The sequence below is a fragment of the Lactuca serriola genome, chromosome 4 (genome assembly GCF_051521515.1).
Source record: "Lactuca serriola cultivar US96UC23 chromosome 4, Lser_US96UC23_V15, whole genome shotgun sequence".
Classification (NCBI taxonomy): Eukaryota; Viridiplantae; Streptophyta; class Magnoliopsida; order Asterales; family Asteraceae; genus Lactuca; species Lactuca serriola.
This window is the reverse complement of record NC_136411.1, coordinates 124,392,368-124,411,910: the sequence shown is the minus strand read 5'-3', so window position 1 is coordinate 124,411,910 and position 19,543 is coordinate 124,392,368. Positions and strand designations below refer to the sequence as shown.

Genomic DNA, 19,543 nt, shown 5'->3' with positions numbered 1-19,543 from the left:
CATGGGGATGTGGATTGAATCAATGAGAGTCAGATGGCAAAAACGAAAATCTTAATGCATAGATAAACATTTAAGACACATCCACGGTCAATCATTGTTGTTTATAAGCCTCTTTTCTTGACATATAGTAGAATCATGCCTTCGAAGAAACGCAACCAACCCACAGGCAAGACGCCAATCCTCCAGAGGGACTCAGCTACGTTCCAAGCTACTGTCACAACAGCCGTAGCAGCTGCCCTCATAGGCGGATTTATATTGTATCCCGGGATACCCCTCAAAAATTTTTTAATAGTGTTAATTTTTCGGAAAAATTCGTTTTATATTGCGGTTTTATATCGGGAAAAAAGTTGGGCTACCCTAAAAAATTTCAGGTTATTTCTAAATGGACCAAAATGCAAACTAGCCCATATCAATTGATTTATTGAAACAAAGAGGTATTAAGATTTAAGCCCAATAGTCCAATAAAAAAAATTAGAACCCATATTAAATGGTATTTTGTTCAAAACACCACAACTTTAAAAATTAGAATGTCTGTTTGCAAAATTTATATTTTTTTATTGTAGGTCCATAAGCCCAATAGGCAATTGTCTAACAAAAAAAGCATACGTAATGTCGATTAAACACATATTTGATCGTGATATCTCAATTGTCGATAAACACATATTTGATCGTGATATCTCAATTGCCGACTTCTGTGACGTGAACGCAACGAGCATTCTCAATTCTCAAATCTCAATTGCAAAATTCCGGGCACCTCTTCCGCTCATCGGATATTCCATCACAATGAAACAAGTTAGTATAATCAAAATACTCATCCCTATTATGTTTTTAGGTTAATTAAAATTCAATTTTTTTGTTATTATGTTTGAAAAATTAGAAATTAACAATAACTTTGTTAAATTAGGAATAGGGTTAATACTTAATGCTTATTTGTTGTTGAAACTTGAAATCAAGTTATAGTTGATATATTTTTATTGTAGATTGCTATTTGTTCAATTGTTGTTGAAATTGGGAATCGGGATTATAGTTGATATATCTTGATAATTGATAATTTGACTGTAGGTTACTAGGTTGTTATTTATTAACTGTTGTTGAAACTTGAAATCAAGTTTATAGTTCATATTTTTTTATTGTAGGTTGCTATTAAATGTTTTTTCAAAAGACATTTAGATGCTGGAGACAACAATTGTGAAGGAACTTCCAAAAAAAACAGGGCTAGTGAAAATAATCAAGTTCCACAAACTAATCAACCAATACCAAAACCACAAGAAACACAATTTAATCAACCTACTCAAGTTCCACAAACTAATCAACCAATGCCCAAACCAAAAGCGACACAATCTTTTGATTTGAATGATCTTCCTTCGGACCCGGGGGATAGGCCAAAAATTACATCTTATAGTCCTAATCAAAGGGATGAAATAAGGAGGGTATATTTGATTGAAGGGCCTTGTCAACCAAAGGGGCATAGTTTTGAATATACATTATTTAGTAATAAACCAAGACGTTTTGTTGTGCAATGGTTTACTGATTTTCCATGGTTAGAGTATAGCATAAAAAATAAGAAGGCGTATTGTTTTTGTTGCTATTTGTTTGGAGATATGGTAGGGGAACAAGGTGGAAGAGATGCATTTATAACCGAAGGTTTTGACAATTGGAGTAAAAAATGCTTATTCCAGAATCATATGGGTAATATTCAAAGTTATCACCATAAGGCCCAAAAAAAGTGTGATTTGCTATTGAGAAAAAACCAATCTATCGGTGAAGTCTTGCATAAGCAAATAGAACTTGAGAAAAGTAATTATGAAATTCGATTACGTGCTACAATCCGTAGTTGTAGATTTTTATTGAAAAATACATTACCATTTCGTGGACATGATGAGACGGAAAAGTCTAATAATAAAGGACTTTTCATTGAAGTATTATCTTTGATTAGAGAAGATAATGAGAAGATTTTTAAAGTTACTTTAGAAAATGCTCCAAAAAATGAAAAGTTGACTTCTCCCACGATTCAAAAAGATATTGTCGATTGTTTTTCAAAAGAGATAATCAAGTCTATTTGTGATGAAATTGGTAAAGATGTGTTTGCTATTTTAGTTGATGAGTCTAGTGATGTTTCCAGAAAAGAACAAATGACTATAGTTTTGAGATATGTTGATAGACTAGAGATTGTAAAGGAAAGATTTATTGGAATTGTTCACATGTTGGATACATCTTCTTTGACTCTTAAAGCCGTCATTGATACCGTATTTTCCAACAATAACTTGAGTATGACTCAGGTGAGAAATCATAAAATATTTATTCCTTTAAATTTTAATACGATATTAGTTTTATTTTTATTTCTTATAGTTTTTTATTAATTTTTTTTAAATATATTGGTGAGGGGACAAGGTTATGATGGAGCAAGTAATATGAGTGGTGCATTCAACGGTTTGAAATCTTTGATTTTAAATGAAAACAGTTCTGCACATTATATACATTGTTTTGCACACCAACTTCAATTAGTGGTTGTAGCGGTTGCAAAGAAACATGATGATGTTGATGAATTCTTTGAACAAGTACTAGCTTTGGTGGTTACTGTCGTTTGTGGTTCTTGTAAGAGAAAAGATATGATACGAGAGATGCAAAAAGAAAGAGTGGCAGCTGAAATTGGTATCGGTGAAACAAAAACTGGAAAAGGGTTGAATCAAGAGATTTCTCTTGTTCGAGCTGGAGATACTAGATGGGGTTCACATTTTAGAACAATTGTAAGTTTGGTGAATTTGTTTGTAGAAGTTGTTGCGGTACTTAAATATGTCAAAGAGGAGGGGTCTACTTTATCTAACCGTAATCAAACAAAGGGTATTTTGTCATATTTCAAGACACTTGATTTCGTGTTTCTTTTACACTTGATGTTGGAAATTCTATGTCTCACGGATACCTTGTCAAAGCATCTTCAAAAAAAAGATCAAAATATTTTGGAAGCGGCTTCGTTAGTAAAAGGGACAAAGAAAGCATTGCTAGTTTTTAGAAAAGATGGGTTTCCACAAATTTGGAAGAAGGTATGTGCTTTTTGTGAAAAACATAGTATTGAAATTGTGGACATGTTGGGATATTATGTTACCCCACGCAAGCGTAAGACCAATAAGACTAATCAACATCATTTTGAAGATGTGATTTTTAACACAATTTTAGATATGCAAATTCAAGAATTTGGGGATAGATTTAGTGAAGTTGGCACGAAGTTGATGGAGAACATGGCGGCATTGAGTCCTTGTGACTCATTTTCTAGTTTTGATAAAACAAAGATGTTAAAGCTAAGTGAGATATACAAAAACGATTTTGACGATTCAGAAAGGGCGCAACTTAATGGACAACTTGATATCTATTATCACTCTTTGCTCCATAATGAAAGATTTTTCAACTTGAATGGAATTGCCGACCTCTCTCGTTTGTTGGTGGAAACCGGGAAGCACCTCTCTTTTCCTTTGGTTTATAGATTATTAAAACTAGCTTTGGTTTTGCCCGTCGCAACCGCAACCGTTGAACGGTGTTTTTATGCAATGAAGTTCTTGAAGACCGATTTGCGTAATAGAATAGGTGACGATTTTATGAACGGTGCTTTGATTTGTAGTGTAGAAAAAGAAGCACTAGAGAATGTTAAGACTGAAAATGTAATTACTCGCTTTCGTAAAATGAAAGATCAAAGAGGTGAACTTTAAAATGTAATTTTGTTATGGAAATTGAACTTTATATCTAATGAAATTGCGGTTTTTATTTTTTTCGTTATTGTATATTACACAATTTTTTTTTGGGATACCCCTTAAGTTTGACCCTGGCTCCGCCACTGGCTGCCCTAGCTGTTCTTAACGCTAACAACCCAAATGGGAACAATTTCCACCTCTCGAACTGTAACAAAACACCAGAAAACCAACAAGGGCTTATCCAGGAGGACACTCCAACTCCCAAACCTAAGAGCGCAAAACGAAAATTTTGGAACAAGAGGGAGCGCAAGTTGTCTCAGAAACTTGCCAAGAGACAACAACCCGTGGCAACTCCTACTGCCACAACATCCACCAGACCGGTGCCAATGCCAGTGCAACGATATGCTGGAAAACTTCAAAATTGTGAGTAATGTAACTTCACCCACGTAGGAAAATGCGGTGAATCGAAATGTATGAACTGCATCAGGCAAGGACACACCGCTTGTTACTGCAGAACACTAGCACCGTCAAACGCCTTGATTTGGGGTGAAAAGATGGGTCAATTTTGCTACAATTGTGGCAAACACGGACATTTCAAAAGAAATTGTCCAAGGGCTAAGAATGGTCAGGAAGCTCGCTCCGCAAAGACCCCGACTCGGCGCATCACTGATTCACTTCCACTACCGATGCTAACATAGTTCAAGTGTGCGGTACATGTGGCGAAATGGGACACTTCAAAATAGACTACCCAATAGAAAAGAAAAATGAGGAAATAGGAGGAGTCTGACCTCAGAGAAGGAGGAAGCATCGAAGGACCCTGCCTTGTTTTGGTACAATTTCGAAAACCCCAATAATTTTTCATAATTGTGATTACTATCTCATCCGGATTGAATCGTTTAATCCTTATAAGGTTTAAAGCCCTAATAAGCAAATCATGATAACATAAGTGAATACGTTGTAATTATACACGACTTGTGTATGCCAAACGATCATAGAAAGATCTATTAAGAACCGTTTCATGAAAGTTCATAGTTTCAAAACATCAGAACCCACGTGTTAGTAGTACCCGTTAACTTCAAACACAGAAAACACCAGAGACAATTAACCAGGGGCATCAATGTCCTAACAAAACGATCAGTCCAAACTAACTTAACGTGCGATTCTACGACGTTGTCCTGCTTAGTCCGACTGAGTCTATGTATACCAAACCCTTTTGTCTTAAATCGTTCAATCACGAACTCGTCTCTCGTAATGTCAAACTAGACGCAAACTTCAAAAATTCACCTCTCTTCGAAACCCGAAAGTATTCATGCGAAGAGTATCATCCACAAAGAAATGGACAAAGTAAGAGAACAATCCGAACAATTATAGATAGGTCGTGGGACACTCATCTACCCTTAGTGGAACTTTCTTGCAACATCGAAGACCATTCCATCATCAAGGTTGCACCACACGAAGTCTCTGTGGTTGTAAGTATAGATCCCCTTTGTGCTGGGCTGAGGTGGGCAACATGCAACTAGTCAAGAGTCAAGTCCACGACAATACTCTCACTAGTCTTGAAATCACCATGGAAAGGCATGATACGTTTCAGAAAGCGTGGAAAGCTAATTCAAAGGAACATTGGACCATTCGAGATCCTTTCTAGGATCGTTCCCGTAGCATACAAACTCCAATTATCACGAGAACTCAGCAGCGTCCATCCTGTCTTCCACGTACCAAACCTTAAGAAGTGTTTGTCCGACGAAACTCTTGTGATTCCTCTCGACGAGATTGAGCTAGACGAAAGTCTATGTTTCGTGTAAGAACCTATTGAAATCATGGACCAGGAAGTCAAATGTATGAAGCAGAGTCGCATCCCGATAGTGAAGGTTCGCTGGAATGCCAAGCGGAGACCTGAATTCACTTGGGAGCGCGAGGACTCAATGAAACAAAAGTACCCTCACCTCTTTCCAAGTTCATGATTTGTACTCTATCCTTGAATTTCTGGACGAAATTCCCTTTAACGGGGGGATGATGTGACGCCCCAGAACTTCTACCTTCTTGACCTATTCAATACTATCAATGTTAAACTTGTTTTAGCTATCTTTTAGCATTGTTTGAGTCTGTTTGGATGATCTAAAGCCTCATACAAAATTTTTTTGACTTAGGGTTGGGTTGGTTTAAGATTTAGGGTTGCAAAAAGGCCAAACACTCCCTCTAGAGGAGTGTGTGGCTGCACACTCGAGTGTGTGGCCGCACAAATGAGTGTGTGGACGCACACCCGAGTGTGTGGCCACAAACCCGAGTGTGTGGCCGTACACCCATTATTTATATATAGATGAGCCTCATTTTCACTTCATTTCCCCCTCCTCAACCGTACACCTCTCTCTCTCTCTCTCTATATATATATATATATATATATATTTGAATCATCCACAAACACTTCTAAGGCTTCAAAAGCGTAAGTATTCCATCCTTTTAGCTTGCTATACTTGAAAGACTTAATGATTTGAGCCTTGATTCACCTTAAATTCGACCACTTTAGCATGATCATGAAGGGGTACGGCCGCACACCTTCTTGGTGGCCGCACACTCTGACCACACATTCCGACCACACACTCCGACCACACACTTGGACCACACACTCTTACCGCACACTCCGACCACACACTCTTTTGTGTGGCCTTACACTCCCTTCATACAATCATATATGATTGTAACACTTGTCCTAAGTGTTTCCTAGTCCCGTAGGGTGTCGTTTATCATGATTAGTTGTATTATACAATAATTATGTCCATACATCGTTATATGTTAAATAGGGTCCGTTTGTGCTCGAGGTTGCACTTGACACTCAACATCCCTAACGATCCTACATTCGAATCACACGTCAAAACGGCGAGTTCATACCCCTACATTTTTTTATGTTTTTAATGTTTTCAGGGGGAATACAAACCAAACTTAAAGTATTTTATTAAGTTTTAAACTTATTAATACGGTCCAACGATTTCCACGTTTAATAACATATTCAGATATTTTATCCCTTTTTGTAATATATTGAGCATAAGGGAAACTTTTACTTTGGAAATCTAACTTCATAGCTGTGACAACCCCAAATCTAATTCCGTTACAAACCCCATTTTCACTAACGGAACGTGTCACTATACGTTATTTTATGCAATATTTGGAATCGTCAATATCCGAATATCTAAACTTATGCATGGCTTAATATTATCATAAGAAATATAACTCGTATGTGTTAACCCCGTTTAACCTAATAGAGTTGTATTACCTTTTCAACCACTTCACCCGGGTAAAAAGTTTTAACCCAGGTAACTTTAAACATCGGGTAGCCGTGTATCGGGTGCGATTCCCGAGACATATGCGATGGGTGTGCACAACATTTGAACACTCATTTACTACACACCCACTTTCTCTCTCTACTTTCTCTCTCTAGACTCGAAAACGACCCCAATTTCCGCTAATTTCCGACTTCCAAACGTAAGTACTCATCCTCTACCTTATTCTAGACATGCTTCATTGAATTTGAGGGCCAAAAATCAAAGAAATCAAGGACCATAAAGGAGTTTACGGCCTAAGAAGCTCCTTAGGCCGTAAACCCCCAAATTCATGCCCAAGGCCAAGTTTTTCCTTCTCTTAAGTTAGTATACTAATTAAGGCATATATCTAGAAGGGTATGGACATTAAAACACAAGAAAATGATGCTTAAAAAGGAGTTTACGGCCCAAGCATGTGCTTAGGCCGTAAACACCTCAAACACCCCAAAAATCTATGTTTTAAGCCCCAAAAACACTCCTAGGATGTTTGGTAAATTAGACTTGACTCCAAGGAACACTTAAATGCATCAAACAACTCCATTTGAGGCCAAAAAGAGGAGTTTACGGCCTAGCTTAAGCTTGGGCCGTAAACACCCAAGAAATTGTGTCAAACAAGTCCCTAAACTACCCTAATGCATGAAAGGAATTTACCTAAGGCCTTTGGAAGTGTGTTGTACCATTAAACACCTCATTTTGATACCAAATGAAGAGTTTACGGCCAAGGATATTCTTGGGCCGTAAACTCCCCAAAAATGTATGCCAAATTGTTCCAAACTCACTATAGGGCCTTCTAGGATTTTTCTAAGACATATGGAGCAATGTTGTACAAGTAAAACATTCATCTTGAAGGATTTATAGGAGTTTACGGCCCAAGAACAAGTCTTGGCCGTAAACTCCCCAAAAATGTCACAAATTTTGATGTTAATCCTTCTCTTTTGGTCCGAAACACCCACCACTAAATTAAGGAAGTGATATAAGGCCTTAAACATACACTTTGGGACACCACTTGAGTTTACGGCCAAGCCTAGGGGGCTTACGGCCGTAAACTCCCAATGGGTGGCTTTTAGGCCATAAACTCTAAGAAAGTGAACTCATGGACCCTCCCATAAATCATCCATGGCCTTGTACCACTCCCGGGAACCCCTTCTAGGCCTTAAAACCCCGAAAACGACACTAGGATGTCCAAATTCTTTAATGTAAAGCATAAGATGATTAACTTCTTGTAAAATACATATTTCATATGACATTAGGGTCCTAAAAGGTGCTCAAGTGGTTATTTGGTACCAAACGCTCAATCGACACTATTACCCGATTTACCCGATTCACCCGATTTCCGCGATTTCAGGTGAGTTCATACCCCTTTAATGAACCTTTCAAGTGTTTTACATGTTTTAGGGGGGAGATACAAGTTGCTTGTGAATGTTTATGTAAAGTTTTACAAAACGATTCCCGAGTTACAAGGATTAATCACATGTGATTCACTACTCTTAGCTCAAATCACATGTGATTTGTCCCTATGCCTTAAAAACGGGTTTTACCCTTTTCAAACTATTGTTAAACAGTGAATCAGAATTTAAATGTTCTTTTGGAAAATACTTTTATTTAATCAATTTGCTTATAAAAGGTAACCACTCTGATATATTTATATAAATAAGACTTGGAGGACTTAGGACCGATATCTCGCCTTATTTCCTGTTCTTGTTTGATTGTGGGCTTAGGGTAGTAGTTATCCGTCCGACTGTCGTTGATTTCTTACTTATATAAAATCTGTATATCAGTATGGGATACGAATATTACTGCTTTCACTTAATGCTAAAGTCACCTACGTGCTAAGAAACACCCCCACTAAGATAACCATAATAGGTATGGTTAGGGTCGCTACCGCTACTACTCGCTAAAGTTATGACTATCTACACTATAATACTCACTATTACTAGACGATACACTAGTAAGGGAATACACCATGATCAATACTAAAAGATTACTACACTATAACCATAGAGAAAACACTAAACAAACAATAATACACTAACCCGCTATGAGATACTCTATTCGCTATTCACTACGCCCGGAGTGTTCCAGCAGGAGACGACTCTTTATGTATAGATCTATACGGGGCAGACGCTATTACATCCCGACTGTTAATCTCAGTCCGCGCCGTACAGGCCCAGGGATGCCACTACTTCACTATACTATGCATGACCGGGAAGGTCATGGGATCCTCTATTATCCTCACTAATGGTAATATACAAGGAATACCCTACAACTACTCTAAATTACTACACTAAATGCTAAACTGCATCCCGAAGTAAGTAAATATCTATCACTAAAGGAAGTTTGCACCTCTATCACTGATTTACAGGCTCAACCTATTCCATCACACTTGTTATTTGGAGACTGCCAATGTATTTATAAAATAAACTGTTTCCAAAGGAATAAAGAATGCATACTTTTCACAGATTGTCATTTACAATGTTTTTCTGGAAAATATGGGATTTTCTAAGTTTCTACTACTTATGAACAAACTCACACTAAACTTTTATGAACTCACCAGCTTTATGCTGATAATCGTTTTCAAAATAACTTGTATCTTCAGGTCAAAGATAAACAGGTATAGACGCAGTGTTTTTGGAGAAGATGGAGCACACAAGACTCATCTCTTATTTTTGATTTACTTTTGGGTGATTGTTAAATATTACAGAACACGCTTGTAATTAAACTCACTATGTAATACTATGGTTGTATGTTTCTTGTTTCTACTATTATGCAATTGTGATGATACTGTTCGCTACGTCATCCACCCCGAAACGTATTCCGCCGTTATCGGTTTTGGGGTGTGACAATAGCTTTCAGAAAGGTTTTTACAAAGAAATTTCTATATGAACTATAATAAACTATAATGGGTATAGTTTGGGATAACCCTCTAGGCAGTTTTTACCAAATCAGATTTCATGAATGGATATATATATATATATATATATATATATATATATATATATATATATATATATAAACAATGACAGATTTAGTTTATGTTATATATTTTCTCAGGAGTATAGAATACAATTATTTCATTGTTTTATGCTGTTTCCCGCTAGTGAACTAGATTATACCGAACTGTGAGGCGCTACTTCAATACTGTACCCTTAGGTGTACAAGGATAAATCCTTTAGTATAACCAGAGTCTCCTGGAGGGAGAGCGTGAGATTTGTGAATAGATCTATTCGGGACTGACAATCCCACACCAGAACTGCTAGCTACAGTTAGGCAGGCATGCTTGTGGTGAACAAATGTCATTTAGCTTAATGCCTGAAGAACGTTATAAAGGTCTCTCGGTCATATCAAGTATGGTTATACGACTCGCAAATAAGTATAAACTAACTTTGGTTTACGGACTCTACTCTTCATTTGTTTTATTTTGAGTAATAAAACTACTTTCATATATATATATATATATATATATATATATATATATATATATATATATATATATATATATATATATATATATATATTGTGATAGTAATCAGGGTTTTCTAAACTTGCATCTCTACCTCTAGGATGGATAACCTGTTTTTTTAGGGAAAATATGGGATTTTCCCAGGATAACACTGGCATTTCTAAAACTGATGGTTTATTTTCTACTAATAGATACTTTTTCGAAACAGTTTTTCATAAGAAAATATGGGATTTTCTTGAGTAACACTTTTCAAAAGAAACAAAGAACATTTTCCACCAAAAACTAAATGCTTATGAACTCACCAGCTTTATGCAGATATTCTTTCAAAACTGCTTGTATTCTCAGGGGATTAGTAGACAGGTACTTTCAGGAGATTGGAGAAGTCGTAGCGTTAGAGTCACGTCTTTCTATTTTACTGTGGATATGAACAAAACTATGTACCAAGACAATGTAAACCTTATTCATATATGTATTCAATGTTTGGTTGTGTTTACTATGCTTGTTATGATACAATTGTTGTGATACTACGCATGACGTCCTCCGCCCCAGAACGTTTCCGTCGTTCCGATTTTAGGGTGTGACATAGAATATTCTACTAGAATAAATGTTATATGTTATCTGTTTTCTAAAAGTTAGAATACTCTAAAATAATAATGGTGTAGGATATTATAAAAGTTATATGTAGATTATTCTGATAGAATAATACCTAATTAAATTTAGGCTTATGTTATACTCATTAAGATGTTATTATTCTTGTTATTCTAATTGTTCAATGTTTAATATTGTGTTAAGATGTACTCCCTCTGTCCCAAAATTATAGTCTATCTTTCCTTTTTGGTTTGTCCCAAAATAATAATCCACTTTTAAAAATAAATAACATTTTACCAAAATACCCCCTCATTATTACTTAACAAACTATGCATTTAATGGAACATTAAATGCAAAGTAAGAACAAAACTGTCATTTTATTATATAAAGTTAGTGATAATTAATGTTTTTCTTAATCTGCGTGTTTTTTGTCTGTGGACAATAATATTGGGACAGATGGAGTAATATTTTGAAACTGTGTATGATATTATGATATTAAAGTGTAATATTCTAATATTTTATAATGAGTAAAATAAACTTATATTATGTAAGATTCTAATATTATAAATTTTTATTTGAAAACTTGATATTCTACATATTCTAATTTGAAGAGTCAGATGTTTTTTAGATGTTCTTTTGTCATAAACTACTTGCTCTAATCATTTTAGTCATGTAATGTGTGATATTCTAATTATATTTGACATATATAAAGTAATATGAAATACTCTAAAATTGTGTGTCATATTATCATTTTAGACATTTTGATTTTGTTGGAAACAATTTTTTTTCGAATATTTTTGTTAAATAATATGTAATATATGATTTTAGACATTCTACTTTTGTTGGAAACAACTTATTTTGAACCTTTTTGTTAAGTATTGTGATAGTACTTTATTAACAATGAAGTAATTTGAAATATTCTAAAATTATGTGTCATATTCTGATTTTAGAATATGTAATATTCTAAAGAAAAAACATCATAAATGGTCCATGTGGTTACCCAAAATCTGAAGTTTAGTCCCCGTGATTTAAAAACCTCATAGATGGTCCCTGTGGTTTCAAAACTTTTGACGATTGGTCCTTATTACTAACTCCGTTAAGTTATGTCTGTTAACTGAAGAGTAATTTCGTCATTTCACTACCATAGGGACCATTTATGATGTTCTCTCTTTTTCTTTAAATTAAATATTATTATTTAATATATATATATATATATATATATATATATATATATATAATCTCTCTCTATCTATCTATCTATCTATCTATCTATTCGATAGGCAACCAAAAACACCTCCATTAGAGATGGTGTTCTTGTGGTTTTCCTGTAACAGAGTAGCAGCAACCCCTCATCCCTCCTTCTTCCTTTTTCTGTCGAGCAAAGCAACAAAACACCCCTAAAATTCACTGTCCAGTTTAGCCCTTGTTCTTCTATTTTTTCTATTCAATTTCAATCAAAGAAACCCTCTCCAGAGATGGAGTTTTTCCGACAAACAAGAGGGCAACAACCCCCTCGCACCTTCTCTTCTTCTTTCGTCGAATCCATAGCAGCCAAACACCCACCTGTACTGTTGTTGTTGCTCTGCTTCCATCGTACCGTCTCTCCCTTCCTCATCATATTTCTTTTCGAGACAGAAAGTGCAAGAACTGCTTTAGTAGTCCTTGATGCTTTCGTTTCTTCCTCCCTCTATGAACTAGTGAGGGCACCGGAGGTGCTCGTTCCTTACTCGAAAAATCAAACATAGGACCAAAAATCTTTGATGCCTACGTGTTTTTTTCCTGATTTTGTTCTCCTTCTCCTTTCTACTAATTAGACAAGAAACGGAGGTGCTCATTCCTTTACTATCGATTGCCACCACCCTCCGTCGATTTCTGCTTCCGATTTCTCCTTCCCCGAATCGAACCAGCATCGGAGGCGTGTGTTTGTCTTTGATTGAAACTGAACAAAAGCTCTTTAGATCTCAGCTCTATGTCGCCTTCAATGAGAGTTTCAAATGGGTTTTTTCATTTGTGTCATGTATATGTGTTTTTATCTTTTGTGAGATTTTGATTTGCAGGTAAGGAGAGAGAGAGAGAGAGAGAGAAAGAGAGAGAGAGAGAGAGACCTTTTATATATTTAATTATGTTTAATTTTTTTTAAAGAAAATATGAGAAAACATCATAAATGGTCCCTATGGTGGTGAAATGACAAAAGTACCCTTCGGTTAACAGACAAATTTAACGGAGTTAGCAAAAAGGACCAAACATCAAAAGTTTTGAAAACACAGGGACCATTTATGAGGTTTTTAAACCACGAGGACTAAACTTTAGATTTTGGGTAACCACAGGGACCATTTATGATGTTTTTTCTATTCTAAAATTAAAAGTTAATGTTACAAGAATGTTGTTGATTTAATGATTAATGTGTTGTTTATTAATGTATAATTTTCATAATATTGTTGAATTCTAAATATCTTTCACATATTATTTGAGTTTAAAATTAAGTTTGCATGTATAATATTCTATTAGAATAATGTTATGGGTTGTGTGTGTGGTGTTGATAATATACTAAAATAATGCTTTCGGTTATTTGTTAAATAATTTGATTTATTACATGAAAATAATGTGTATATGTAGAATATTCTAATAGAAAAATATCTAATTAAATTTGAGCTTTCCTAATACTCATTGATATGTTATTATTCTAGTTACTCTATGTTTGAAATATTAATATTCTGTTGTTAATATGTAATATTATGAAATTATGTATAACATTCTAAAATTGTGTTGTAATGTGTCAAATGAACTTATACTATGTAAGATTCTAATATTATATGTAATATTATGATAGTATTGTGTAATATTGTAAGTGTAAGATTTATAATGTTAGAAGAATATCTAAAATAATTTATAAGAAACAAAACAACTTATAGTAAACAAAATTTTCTTATGTTAGCGTGTAATATTACGAAATACGTATATTATTATGATATTAATGTGAAATATTCTAAAATAAGATTACGAAATACGTATATTATTATGATATTAATGTGAAATATTCTAAAATTGTGATATAAAGTGTAATATTCTAATATAATATGTAAAATTCTAATCCGAATGATTTGGAAAAATATTTCAAGTTTGTACCATAAAATATCTATCATGATGTTATAAGGTGTAATATTCTAAAACAATGTATAATATTCTAATCCCCTCCCCTCCCCACCCATCCCCCCCCTCTTGCGGTCCCTTCAACTGTTTAGGAAATCCAAATAATAAACTTTTCAAACCAGTGAGAACCACATAAATTTGTAGAATGAAACAAATATTATTAGAAAAAATATCAAAAATTGTCTATAAAAGTTAAAAGGTATTCTTACAACCTGATAGTTTGAAACCACATTTCAAGTTTGTACCATAATAAATCTATCAGAAGCTTACACTGTTAGATAAAAAGAGGAATGATGGATTTCAAAGGGATTTTACAAAGTTATAATCAGATAACATTGCGCCATAATCCATAAAAATCTATTACATGTTTATAACATATAAGATCTATTAAATATTCATTAATCTCAGCATCTCTTGTAAGAATTTATAGTTTGAAATATTCAAGTTTCATTCAAGTTCGGATTCATTAGCTAAAAGAATCTGCAACAAAGAATGAAAGAATTGTTAGAATCAAACATGGATTATACAAATATTTGAAATTCAAGTCAACATGTTAAAGTAATGTAATTGATGATACAACAACATAATATAGTAATATAATCGATCATAAAACAAACAATGAAAACAAATATAAGCAAAAAATATTCTAAGTCTATCAATATTTTATTAAGTACAACCCTTACTACACATCACTTAGAGCACTTCATATTGTTAAAAAAGACGTCTCCAACTTTTATGTTTGAATAATTTTTTTAACACAATTATGATAATGATAATGATAATATTCTAGCAGCGGGTATAAGAGTAAGCAATATTTTCTTTGGTACAACTTCTTTTCTGGAAAGTTAACAAGAGCATATTAAAAAAAATGGTGCTAAAAAGACCACTAACATTATGTGTCTATAGAAAAAAAAAACATAAGTTTAACAAAACTATGGTAAGTTTAATAACATTAGTCAATATGGTATTATTTGCCACTAATTGTGACTAATATTTTGGAAATATACTCATATTGTTAAAGGATAATTTAGTCATGAGAAGGGGTGATATGTCTGACTCTTTTTTCATTTAGGACTTTCATCAAACATGTAGAAAACATGTATAGTTTAAGTGAATTTGTTGAATAACAATAATTACTTTGTACATACCTTATCAATTTTACAAAACACATTGCTTGAAAATCAAACCTTAAAAGTGCTCTAAGTCAAACCTTGACAATTTGTAAAAATCATAAATCTGATAAATAGAAATCGAATCTTGAAAGTGCTCAAAATAGATCTAAAACAACTAAACAAATGTGATATGATGAAGAATTATTGAAATTGGAGATCAACGAAGAAAAACTAACTCTTTCTGTTGAAAATGGATGATTATGATGCTAAAAATCGATTACATTTTGATGGTGATATATGTGATTTGATGAAGTATATTGTTGAAAATAACCTCTATCTGATGATTACCCCCAGATGTCGATAGATGAAAATCAACCCCAATCAATCCGACTATCAATTACATATGTAGAAGAATGAAGAAGATGAACTCGAAAAACACAAAAATCATGAATTTAGAAGCTATGATTTAGATAGGATACAATCATTCTTCGATCAAGCAATCTCAAAAAACCAGAGGATGATATGTTTAAAATAAGTGAAGATTTAAGGAGATTGAAGATCGATTAATGAGAAGATTAAGAAATGTTGATCACATAAGAGCGATAATTTTGGTAGAAAAATCGAAGTAGATGAAGATGTTCTTGAAGATGACGTTAATTGTGTATCAGATGTGGTAGTCATGTTATATTTAACTTAATGACTAATCTGCTCATAATTAACTAATCAGTTAGATTAATTAGTGTTAATCCGTTTTTTTATAAGCCACAAGATCAAATTTAATGAAAGACTAATATTTGGTCCTCATGTCTCATAAAATATAGATGGTCTCAAATAAACTCTCTCTCTCTCTCTCTCTCTATATATATATATATATATATATATATATATATATATATATATATATATATATATATATATACATATATATATATAAAAGCATGTTGATCCTAGCAATAGTAACCTTTAGTGTTTTTAGGTTTTTGCCACAATTCTTTAGTCACTTAGAGATTTTTGGTCCTTACAATCTACATCTACATTTTTACATAAAAAAACACACAAAAAAAAAAAAACGTTCTTGAACGAAGCCCCTTCTAGTTTATATAAATAAATGCCAATTCAAAGAGATTAAAGGTAATGTCATTTGATTATTAATGTGAATTCCACAGACCACTGTCGAAACGATAAACCACTTTTTAGAAGAAAAAAAAAATATGATAGTCCCTAGTTTGGCTGCGAAATACACCGTTACGTTTTAGAAATGTGGAAAATTTTGAGAGTAGTATTTAGGCCACACCCTGTTGAAAACTAACACCACAACTTTTTTTTTTTTTTGCCTGGGCCTAGGAAATAATTATCCTACTTTTTTATACTAGTATATTTTTTTTAAAGATTCATAAAAAAATATAATTTGCTTGTATATAATTCTAGATTAATAATTGATTTAACTATTTTTTAATGATTATATATATATATATATATATATATATATATATATATATATATATATATATATATATATATATATATATATTGATTAATTTTACAATTAGTAAAGATATGGATTCAAATTTAAGCACATATAAAATTGATTCCGATTCGATTAATAAGATATGGATCCACAAACCAAAATGGGTTCACATTTATGACCAATTGATTTACATATGAATAATGGATCCTCACAATGGATTCGCAATTTGGCATCACACAAGCAAAATGGATTCACAAAAGCACAATGAATTCATTGAGGGAGAACACCCCACCGTGGGAGTACTCCCTTGATTTTTGTTACGTTCTCTTTGAATATGTCAAATATACCATTCACTTAGATACCATTTTCAAAGCAAAACACCTAAAAAAAGCTTTACAAAGTGTTTTACAAAGAGAAGGGTTACAAAAATTATTATTTACAATTATTTCCATCCACCCAAACGAACATAACATTGCATACCACCAACCACAGCTCAAAAACAATTTATATGAAATTAAATTAACAAAAACAACTACACTAACTAAACCCCATTAGAACTGTGTCGAACTCCCTCTGAACAGAGTCTGACTCACTCCTCCCTCCAATATAGCATCCCAATCCACACTCTCTCCGGCCTCATCCCGTTCCCGGAGCATCATCAGCATCCTCTTTGCCTTCTCTCTTGCCCGCTCACTTCCATTCTCCTCCACCACACGCAGCACCTCCGCCCCTCTTGCCGCCCTCGCCAACCCCTTGAACCTCATACTTCCATGACTCAATGAGTACAAACACGCCACACAGTTCTCACGGGTTGACTCTTCGGAGTTGACATTTTCTGTTCTCAATTTCCGAAATAAACATTCGACTGCATTTGAGTCTAGCAACGATGATTTACCTTCATTGGAAGCGGCTAGATTGCATAACACCAGTAATACCCTTCCGGCGAGACCGGCTTCAAGCATTGTTAACAGAGTTGAAACGGCGCCGAGTTTCACGAGTTTGACCCTGTTGCTCTGTTTCAAAGAGAGATGGTATAACGCTAGAGCTGAGTCATTCCGAGTTCGCTCGCTGTCCGAGTGCAAAGCGTGAAGCAACGGCTGCAACGCACCTAGGACGCCGATGGCTGTTTTGTTCTCTTCCTCCAGTGCGAGGCTGAAGAGCGCGCCGGCGGCGTGTTCTTGAGACTCGGAAACTCCGGCCTTCAACACGTCGATCAACGGCGGAACGATCCCCGACCGGACGATCTTCAGCTTGTTTGCATTCTCTAGCGATAAGTTCACTAGAGCGGCGACGGCGTTAGTTTGAACGGTGGCGTACCTCGAAAGGAGACACTGGCGGAGTGCTGAGAGCAGCCGCGGCGTGCAGAGAGAAACCCTAAGTTCTTCATCGGTCCTGGTGACTTTCCGCAGCGAAATCACACACTGTTCTTGCTCGAAAATGTCGGGGCTCTGGAGCTTTGATGCGAAATGTTGTTCGTCGGAGGTGGATGAGTTAGGGTCTGGGGTTTCGTCAACGACTATCTCCGACGACGTTGAAGCGGAAGGAGAAGATGAATAGCAAGACGGACGTGTCACGAATGGAAGCGGTGGAGTATCTGGAACGTTCGCGAGCACCGATTCTTCTGAACTCGAGGAGTAAAAGTGATGATGATGATGAGGAATAGATCGAGGATTCAATTCCGTCGCTGCGTGCGTCAAAATCACCGGCGGCTTCTCCGCCATTCCTTTAAGCAAATTCCTCTCCGAATCCCTAAACCTCGAATCACCTTCACTTTGAGTTGAAGAAGCCATCATCCTACGAACTGAATCCTCAATGGAGCTATAATCCACATCCCGAGGTAAATCCGCCCCCGTCGACATACACCAGCTATGAATCGCCTTCTTAAGAGCTAAATTAGGGATCACGGTCGAAAAATCAGGCCTCGACCCATCGGCGAGAACTGGAACAAACTTAAGGTCTTTACAGACGTCAACGGATGTCTTCTCAAATGTCTGGCCAGAGGAAACCACAACCGGTTCAAGCATCAATAAACCAGAAATCGGACAAATAAACTCAACGAGAGGCTTCGTCTTCTCCGATTTCTTCGCCGGCGCCGCCGAAGACCTTAAAGAAAATCTCCACCGGCCTAGCTTACCATTGCCCACCATCTCTTCTCAGTTTACCAATTCAACAAGTATGTGGTGTGATTCTGATTCATGATAAATAACTGCGGACCCATCTAGAGTTGGTGGAAAGCTGGATCTTTGAAGTTTCAAGAGAAGACCTTGTCGCCGGCGAAAATAAAGGAAAAAGGGGTTTTAGGGTGAGGGAGATTTGGGATTGGTTGCCGATGATATCATTATCGTAACCTCCTGGACAACTCTTTTTCTGGTATTGTTTTATTAAAAACCACAAACACATAACGTGCGTAACTTGTTCACTTAATTGTGTCGTGTTTCTTTTTTATTGAATGCCATCATTCTTTGTTGTTTGCATATCGTTGTATCTATGTTTTAATAAGTTTAGTTATTCAAGTATTTAAAAAATCTAATATTTGATTTATTATATAGTTTAAACTTATTAATGTAATTGTTAAACAGCAAATATGTTAATTTATAAACAACTCGAAACCAAAATGTTAATTTTTTTTGGGGGAGGATAGACGGAATATGGTTCCGAATTTCGATATCGACCTTTTATATATTCATAATATATTATAGCACTTTTTTATAGATATGATAATGATGATTTTTACTCGACTTTTAAACACGATTATTTATTTATTTATT

General features: G+C 34.9%; 1 protein-coding gene and 1 pseudogene across 1 annotated transcript; one reads left to right on the top strand and one right to left on the bottom strand.

Moving 5' to 3' along the window:
• The first annotated feature begins 2,411 nt into the window (after positions 1 to 2,411).
• LOC145098782 (uncharacterized) lies at positions 2,412 to 3,701 on the top strand. Its single transcript, XM_079036389.1, has one exon. The coding sequence runs from the start codon at positions 2,412 to 2,414 to the stop codon at positions 3,699 to 3,701; it is 1,290 nt and encodes a 429-aa protein (XP_078892515.1).
• A 13,438-nt stretch (positions 3,702 to 17,139) lies between these two features.
• Positions 17,140 to 19,189, bottom strand: LOC145102478 (U-box domain-containing protein 40 pseudogene; annotated as a pseudogene).
• Between the last annotated feature and the right edge of the window lie 354 nt (positions 19,190 to 19,543).

Excerpts from the sequence above, each read along its gene's own strand:
- LOC145098782 (XM_079036389.1), top strand. The coding sequence starts at position 2,412 with ATGAGTGGTGCATTCAACGGTTTGAAATCTTTGATTTTAAATGAAAAC.